An 8,952-nucleotide genomic window follows, 5' to 3' on the forward strand; every position below is an offset into this window, starting at 1 on the left:
GACGGAAAAACCAATGTTCTGAGACACTGCGTAGTCAGACTGCTCCTTCAGCTTGATGTGTTTAACAGCATCTATGAAGTGAATGAAGTTGTTAAATGTGTTTGACCACAAGTCCTGTCATACAACATTGTTAGTCCGATATCATGTAATGACTTCTGTTTTCCAACTTATGACTCATCACAGTCATTCACTGAAACTTGTTTATTTCAGTTTCCATTATTAATAAATTAGCAATACAATTAAAAAAGTACTCAATCAACATTTAAGTAGAAGGATACTTTAAGAACAGTAATAGCAATGTAATTATACAAGAAAAAAAAGGCAGCATGAACAACAAGATTTGTCTTTTTGGTTGGAAAATACTCCTTGATATTTTGACAGCACTCTTTTTGTGTGGTAAGTGGTAAGAAAAAAGGACAAACCCAGAACTTTAATGTCCATGGAGTACACGCCGGTCAGTGCAGGGGAGGACGTGGTTATGTTGGCTCCTACTTTCAGTTGGAGTGTGTAGTTTCCTGATCGCTGGTACAAATACCTGACTACTGGGTCTTTCCCCTGGATCACCTCTCTGCAGCACACAAGTCAGTAATGGTGTTGACCACAATGAAAAAGGAAATATCATGAAAGATAGAATCCTCGTACCCGTTCCCTAGATCCCACGTATACGTGAACTCTGCCGAGCTGAGATTCCGTTGAGGGTCAGAGAGTTCAAACATGGTCTCGGTTGGGACATCTGAAGCAAGCTCTCCAGCGTTCCTAATATAAGTCTCATTTCCTTCCATCTGATAAAACACCAGCTTTCCAGCAATGTTTTCTGTTTAGAGAGACAATTGATCAGCCCACACTCACTTTCAAGAGAGTGTTATATAGAAAAAAACAAACCCAATTCTTTCATCGACCCTGCACTTCTGGTTAAACCGAGTTGAGCCACAAGAACCAACATCAACACCCAGGTACTGAAAACAGAACGGAGGTAAAGGACAAGAAGGTTATTTCCAAAATTTGAAAATACTTACACACAATGATATACAATGTGACGATGATGTGACAGTACAATTTTGTCTCAAAACTATGATTTGGAAATGCTGTAACTTGAAGATACAATTATACAACACAACTATTGCAGAATTGTATTGACTACTCAGAAATGTAAACAAGACAAATAATTTACAGTCATTTAAATGAGCCATGACAAAAACAGAATATAATTAATAACATATGATACTTAATAAACTGTAATTACCGGTAATAATAAATAATAATTGAAATCAAACAGACTAGCAAACATTATTTGGGGGACAAGATAATGCTGATGTGACATACTGATTAAATAGTTAAAGGAATACAGGAATACTGGAATACAAAACTACGCAAAGCCATGAAGCTTTTTCTTGAATAAAAAAGCACACATCACTTATATTGTTGGAAAATGTAAATTTTTTTACCGTGTCCAGCCAGAATTGAAAATGATAAAGAAAGTGTTTATACTTGATTCAAATAGAACAAGATGATTTAGGATTTGGCCCGTGGTAAAATTTACAGGACAAATGTATTTCATTTAGCTGTAGCTGTATTTAAACAAGTGGATACTAGGTGGTCCAATGCAAAATGGTTAAATAAGCAAAAATGTCTCATTTAAACATTTTTTTAACATAAAGTTAAGTTGAACAGTGCCACCTCTTGACACATTCAGTTGTCGACTACAGTAATGTAACACATTTTAAAATTATTTTTCAGCAGTGAAAATAACTTTTAAATAACTTCTGATGTTTTTTCCCTTTCTTTTTTTCATTACACTTTAAATTTAGCTGTAGCTGTATTTAAACAAGTGGATACTAGGTGGTTCGATGCAAAATGGTTAAATAAGCAAAATGTCTCATTTAAACATTTTTATGGAATAAAGTTAAGTTGAAGTGTGCCACCTTTTGACACATTCAGTTGTCGACTACAGTAATGTAAGACATTTTAAAATTATTTTTCAGCAGTGAAAATAACTTTTAAATAACTTCTGATGTTTTTTCCCTTTCTTTTTTTCATTACACTTTAAATTTAGCTGTAGCTGTATTTAAACAAGTGGATACTAGGTGGTTCGATGCAAAATGGTTAAATAAGCAAAATGTCTCATTTAAACATTTTTTTAGCATAAAGTTAAGTTGAAGTGTGCCACCTCTTGACACATTCAGTTGTCGACTACAGTAATGTAACACATTTTAAAATTATTTTTCAGCAGTGAAAATAACTTTTAAATAACTTCTGATGTTTTTTCCCTTTCTTTTTTTCATTACACTTTAAATTTAGCTGTAGCTGTATTTAAACAAGTGGATACTAGGTGGTTCGATGCAAAATGGTTAAATAAGCAAAATGTCTCATTTAAACATTTTTTTTACATAAAGTTAAGTTGAAGTGTGCCACCTCTTAACACATTCAGTTGTCGACTACAGTAATATAACACATTTTAAAATTATTTTTCAGCAGTGAAAATAACTTTTAAATAACTTCTAATTTAGTTTTTTTTCCCTTTTCTTTTTTCATTACACTTTAAAATTGTGTTGTTGTTTTTTTGTTTTTTTCAAAAGCTATTACTAAAGGTCAAACTCACCTCTCCATCTCTGCTTGTTCTCCTCTGATCACCAAGGACGAAATGACCGCTGAGGGCTGACGGACTTATTTGGAATGGTCGTCATGTGCCTTCTGCTTCTCATGTGAGATATCGGTGCAAATAATTCAGCTTGAAATGTTCTCTCCACTGTGTCCGGGGAAGCAGCAGCAAACAGCTCACTGACAGGCGAATAACTATTGTTCCTATTGTGACCGTGTGACAGCGCTGTTATCCGGGTCGTCACGCAACATGAAGGTATCTTATTTGTTTCATTCGTGTCTCGCTTGCTGCTTGGCCTTGAGGAGGTCATTGAAGCAGGACAAAAGGGCATCTGTGCACAAGGAGGAGACAAATAAGTATGTATGTGTAGATGTAATTGTTGGACGTGTGTATCTATATAATCTTTTAAATTCGAATATAGCGTTGACGAATGACAGCGCTCTCTCTTGTGGCACAATTACAACAGCTCTGTCACACCGCGCGTATTACAGTGAGTGAATGAACTTAATGTTGAGCTCAGTGCGTCAACGTCTTTTGTGAAAAGCTTCACATCGTCTGATAGATAGATTAGATTAGGCTGAAGTTAGTGATGTCGGCTCAAGTCACGTATCTCTCGATTGAGTAAAAAATGAATTATGAAGAAAGCCATGGCATCGAAAGACCAACTGCTAAACCAGTGATTCTTAACCTTAGGGCGGGGGCCCATGGTTGGGCCGCGAGCGCCTCCTGGAGGGCCGCTAAAAGTTTTTTTTTTTCGTTTTACACATTTGTGCCGTGTGGTGGCAGCAGTGTATCATTGAATTAACTTGACATCTGCAAATTTGTGATAGTTACCAACTTAAAAAAGTTCTTGAAAAGAAAAAAATGATAAAGAAAGTGATGGCGCCCTAACAATGAAAACTGTTCAGTTTTGAATATTAATTACATTTTATAACGATACTTTAATTTACACTTTATCTATATCTTCTTTAGACTTTAACTAAGATAGATTATTTTTATTGATATTTAGACATGGTTTTATTACATTTATTTTATTCCGTTTTTTTCCAATTTTCTCAACAGTTTGCATCAACTGTGTAAGTTTTTTCTACTTATTGTATTTAGTAAATTTGATGAAAGTGTCTTGCACCTGGTTCTGCTGCTGGTTATAGCAAATGTCTTGCAATGATGCTCATAGTTTGTATAGTAGTCATATAGTAGTCAATAGTCATTCCACAAGGCTTTGGTTTGTTCACGTGCAAGTACATTAAATATGGTTATTGATCACAAATGAAATCAAGAGTAATGAATCAGGTCTATTTCTTGAATGGGCCCCGGGTCCATTTGTTCTGGGAAAGGTGGGCCCCGAGATCAGAAAGGCTCAGAACCCCTGAGCAAAACAATCTGCGTGCGCTTAAAACGTGAATTCAACCTGAGACCTTACCAAGGTTATACGTGCGGCCATTCATCTGCCCATAGATGGCGCTGTTGGACTTTTAGTGATGGTAATTAAGTATGTAGAATTAATTTTGAAGGCGACTCCAGACCGTTAAATTCGTGGTTTACTCCAATTGGTTGTGCATTTCATGAACTGCACGTTCATTTATTAATGCAAATGAGGCAAACAACAGAAAATGTCATCAGTTGATTCCTGTCACAACACAATTCAACGCTAATGTATTTTGGGGTTCTTTATAAGTAAGTTCGCTCCTCGCTTCTGATTTATTTGCGTATTAAGACTGAACATAATCGGAAGTGAGTAGTATAGTTTGTACTTGTTTTAAACGAGACAGCCATGCGATGCCACCTCTTCAGGACCTGTATGTCTCCAGGACCCAGAGACGTGCAGGTCGGATCAGAGCCGACCCTTCTCACCCTGGTCATGGACTGTTTGTTCCTCTTCCCTCTGGCAGGAGGCTACGGTCCATCCAGACCAGAACCTCCCGTCACAGGAACACCTTCTCTCTCTTTGGCTGTCACACTGTTGAATTCGTGAACAGCCTTTGTTTATTTTATTTTATTTTATTTTATTTTATTTTATTTTATTGTGGTGGGCACTCGGGAGGTGTGGCCTCTCACCCAGAGGTATGATGGGTAGGGTCCTGACCGAGGGTATATATAGAGGCTGTGCGGGGAAACGTGTTTGAGTGTTGTGGCCCGAGAGACAATAAAAAACATCACGTTCTCAACCAGCGACTCCGGACCGTTTTGTCCTGCCACATTGGTGACCCCGTTTTTGAACATGCTCGAGGTGGACGAGGACTATGTTCCCTCATCTTCAGCCGAGGGACGTGTTTCCCCCTCGGTTTCAGCGCTCCAGTTCCCGCAGCCGACCAGCTTGGAGGGATCGGTTAAACTCCCGGAGTTTTGGCAGAGCGATCCGGCTCCGTGGTTTCAGCATGTCGAGGCGCTTTTCCACCTGCGTGGAGTTGTGGCAGACGAGTCACGGTACTTTTTGGTCGTTGCGGCTCTGGACCGGCAGTCCACACGCCGCGTCATGCAACTGCTGCGAGCCCCACCACGACACGGCAAGTACGTCGCGCTGAAGCAGCTTCTCCTTCGGCGCTATAGTTTGTCTGCCGCGGAGAGAGCGGATAAACTCTTGTCGCTACCGGGCTTGGGCGACGGTTCCGCCGTGGACCTTATGGACGAGATGCTGTCGCTACTCGGGTCGGAGGACGGCGGTTTCCTTTTCCCTCACCTTTTCCTGCGCCAGCTTCCGCTGACGGTGCGCTCCACTCTGGCGAACTCACCGAGCCTGGACGCCGGCGACTTCCGCGGTTTGGCTGAAGAGGCGGATCGAATCCTGATGACTTCCAGACGAGCGACCGTACAGAGTGTGACAGCGGATCCCCAGCAGATCACGGCGCAAGAGGCGGAGATGACGATGGCGGTCGGTGTCTCTCCTCGGCGAAGGCGCGATGAGCTCTGTTTCTTTCATCGTCGGTTTGGCGTCAAGGCTCGCCGCTGCATCCCTCCTTGCTCGTTCAAGGCTCCGGGAAACGACAGAGCCAGCGCTCAGTAGCAGCTGTGGGCGCTGGCGAGCATGAGGAGCTGCTGTTCGTGAAGGACTCGCTCTCGGGTAGAAGATTCCTGGTGGACTCGGGTTCGCAGAAAAGTCTCTTACCTCCGGCTGACGCGGACTTGTCGGCGCGAGGGCGCGGGCCGTCCTTGAGTGCGGCAAACGGATCCTCCATTGAGACTTTTGGAACTAGGTCGGTGACAGTTAATTTCAATGGACACAGTTTTGTTTTCAATTTTGTGATCGCATCCATCGCGGTTCCCATCATCGGCGCGGACTTTCTTTGTGCCAATAGTTTGTTGGTGGACGTGGCTAACCGTCGTTTGATTGACGCGGTGACTTTTGCCTCATTTCCGTGTCAGGCTGGAGGACCCGGCTCGTTGACGCATGCCAGCTGTGTTGCAACGGGAGACGGCTATCAGAAGTTGTTGACCGATTTTCCATCTCTTACAACGCCTGCTTTTTCGTCCTCTGTTGCCAAACATGGAGTGGAGCACTTCATTCCCACGGTGGGGCCTCCGGTTTTCGCGCGCGCTCGGCGTCTAGACACGGCTAAGTTAGCCATAGCCAAGGAGGAGTTCGCTACGATGGAACGCTTGGGTATAGTGCGGCGCTCGAACAGTCCCTGGGCCTCACCCTTACACATGGTGCCGAAAGCAGACGGCTCTTGGAGACCGTGTGGAGACTTCCGTCGGTTAAATAATGTGACTGCGCATGACCGTTATCCCATCCCACACATCCAAGATTTCTCAGTGCGTTTAGCGGGCATGAAGGTGTTCTCAAAAATAGATCTGGTGCGGGGTTATCATCAGGTTCCTGTACGTACAGAGGACGTCCCTAAAACCGCAGTCATAACGCCATTTGGGTTGTTCGAGTTCCTGCGCATGCCTTTTGGCCTAAAGGGGGCAGCACAAACTTTTCAGCGGTTGATGGACTCTGTGTTGCGCGACCTGGAATTTGTGTTTGTGTACTTGGACGACATTTTGGTGGCCAGTCCTTCAGTTGAGGAGCACCAGCTGCACCTTAGGCAGGTTTTCCAGCGTCTCCATGATCACGGTCTGATCGTGAACACAGCCAAGTGCCAGTTTGGCCTCCCAGGTATCGACTTCTTAGGCCATCGCATTTCGTCGCAGGGTGCTGTGCCTTTACCGGCTAAAGTGCAAGCCGTGTCAGCTTTCCCTAGGCCGGTCTCTGTCAAGTCCCTACAGGAGTTTTTGGGCATGGTTAATTTTTATAACCGTTTCCTGCCCCGCGCAGCTCACCTTATGCAGCCGTTGTATGAGGCTTTGAGGCTGAAAAAGGCCAACGATCAGGTCGAATGGACCTCCGAGAGGCAGCAGGCTTTCGACGGCGCGAAAGCTGCTCTGGCTAACGCAACACTTTTGGCTCATCCTGCGTCCCAGGTACCCATTGCTCTCACAACTGATGCTTCCGACATTGCTGTGGGCGTTGTGGTAGAACAGCGCGTGGCTGGTGTGTGGCAGCCACTGGCATTTTTCAGTCGCAGGTTACGGGACAATGAGCGGAAATACAGTACGTTTGACAGAGAGCTTTTAGCACTTTACCTGGCTACGCGTCATTTCCGTTTCCTGCTGGAGGGCCGTGAGTTCACCGCATATGTGGACCACAAGCCGCTGACTTTCGCCATGGGCAAGGTGACAGAGCCTTGGTCTGCTCGTCAACAGCGTCACCTGGCTGCTGTTTCCGAGTTTACCACCGATATACAGCACGTTGCCGGTAAAGCAAATCCAGTTGCGGATTGCCTGTCTCGGGTGTTGGTGTGCCCTGTGTATCTTGGGGTCGACTTTTTTAAGATGGCTGCTGACCAGACTGGGGACCCAGATGTTCTCTGTCTCAAGTCAAGCGGTTCTGGTCTCAAGCTGGAGGAGGCAGTGGTGCAGGAGGGCAGTCCAGCTCTTCTGTGCGACGTCTCCACGGGTCGCCCCAGGCCGGTGGTGCCAATAGGTTGGCGACGTCGTGTGTTTGAGTTGGTGCATTCTCTCTCTCACCCGGGAGTCCGGGCATCAGTTAAGCTGGTGGGGCAGAAATTTGTGTGGCCTGGTTTACGGAAGGACGTGAAAAGTTGGGCAGCCGCGTGTGTAGCTTGTCAACGGGCAAAAGTACAGCAGCACACAAAGGCCCCTCTGGAGCCGTTTGAGATTCCAACCAAGCGGTTTGATCACGTCCACGTAGACTTGGTGGGGCCACTACCACCTTCTCAAGGTTTCACCCATTTGCTCACAGTGGTGGATCGCACCACTCGGTGGCCGGAGGCTGTTCCTCTTTCATCCACTTCTACTGCAGAGGTGGCGCGTGCGTTCCTTTTCGCTTGGGTCGCACGTTTTGGAACTCCGTCTGACATCACTTCAGACAGAGGTTCCCAGTTTATTTCCGAGCTCTGGTCAGGACTAGCGAAGTCCCTGGGGACGCAACTCCATCGCACAACTGCCTATCACCCGCAATCGAACGGCATGTGTGAGCGTTTTCACCGGTCTCTGAAGGCCTCGTTGCGTGCTGCTCTCTGTGACGCAAACTGGGTTGATCGTTTGCCGTGGGTGATGCTGGGGTTGCGTTCGGCTCCTAAGGAGGATCTAGATGCCTCTCCGGCGGAGTTGGTGTTCGGTCAACCACTTCGTCTGCCAGGGGAGTTTTTGCCTGAGGGGCCGGCAGGGTTTCGTTGTCCCATGCTAACTGAGTCTTTTGTAGCCCCCGTGCCGGTGCACCATTGTTTTCCGCAGTCGTTCGTGCCGACAAAGCTGGCGACGGCTCGTTTTGTTTTCGTCCGTCATGATGCTCACAGGTCTCCACTTAAACCCCTGTATGATGGCCCTTTTCGGGTACTAGAGAGGGGTGACAAATGTTTTGTGCTTGATATGGGAGGCCGTCGTGAGCATATATCACTGGACAGACTCAAGCCTGCTCATTTTGTGACAGGGGAAGATGTGGTGCCAGGCCAGGTTCCGCGTCGTGGGCGTCCCCCGGCTGAGACCTCAAGGACAACAGTTTCTGGTGCAGAGCAGGCAGCCGAAGACGTTTCTCCAACAGTTGCGCTCCAGGAGAAACGGAGTATTTTCGGCAGATTGTTAAAACCCAACAGTCGTTATGCCGACTTCAAGTAAAAGTTCAAGTTTTTGTTTTGCTGTTTGTACTGGTTCAAAAAAAAAAAAAAAAAAAAAAAAAAAAAACTGTTTAAGGCCCTGAGGCCCTTGTGTTTCCCTCTGGGTGTTCGGGGGGGAGCTGTGTGGTGGGCACTCGGGAGGTGTGGCCTCTCACCCAGAGGTATGATGGGTAGGGTCCTGACCGAGGGTATATATAGAGGCTGTGCGGGGAAACGTGTTTGAGTGTTGTGGCC

At 45.6% G+C, this 8,952-nt stretch overlaps 1 protein-coding gene across 1 annotated transcript in view; it reads right to left on the bottom strand.

Annotated features, from left to right (window-relative positions):
* The window catches only part of tmem130 (transmembrane protein 130), a 6,814-nt gene extending 4,043 nt beyond the window's left edge, over positions 1–2,771 (bottom strand). The window contains exons 1-5 of the mRNA XM_053853501.1: positions 2,600–2,771; positions 883–956; positions 643–814; positions 423–568; positions 1–71 (exon numbers count right to left, since the gene is read on the bottom strand). The exon at positions 1–71 is cut by the window's left edge and continues 14 nt beyond it. Coding sequence (XP_053709476.1) covers positions 1–71; positions 423–568; positions 643–814; positions 883–956; positions 2,600–2,607 — 471 coding nt within the window. The 5' untranslated portion in view covers positions 2,608–2,771. The remainder of the gene's footprint in view (positions 72–422; positions 569–642; positions 815–882; positions 957–2,599) is intronic.
* Between the last annotated feature and the right edge of the window lie 6,181 nt (positions 2,772–8,952).

This window comes from Synchiropus splendidus, chromosome 1 (assembly GCF_027744825.2).
Source record: "Synchiropus splendidus isolate RoL2022-P1 chromosome 1, RoL_Sspl_1.0, whole genome shotgun sequence".
In the NCBI taxonomy this organism is placed as follows: domain Eukaryota; kingdom Metazoa; phylum Chordata; class Actinopteri; order Syngnathiformes; family Callionymidae; genus Synchiropus; species Synchiropus splendidus.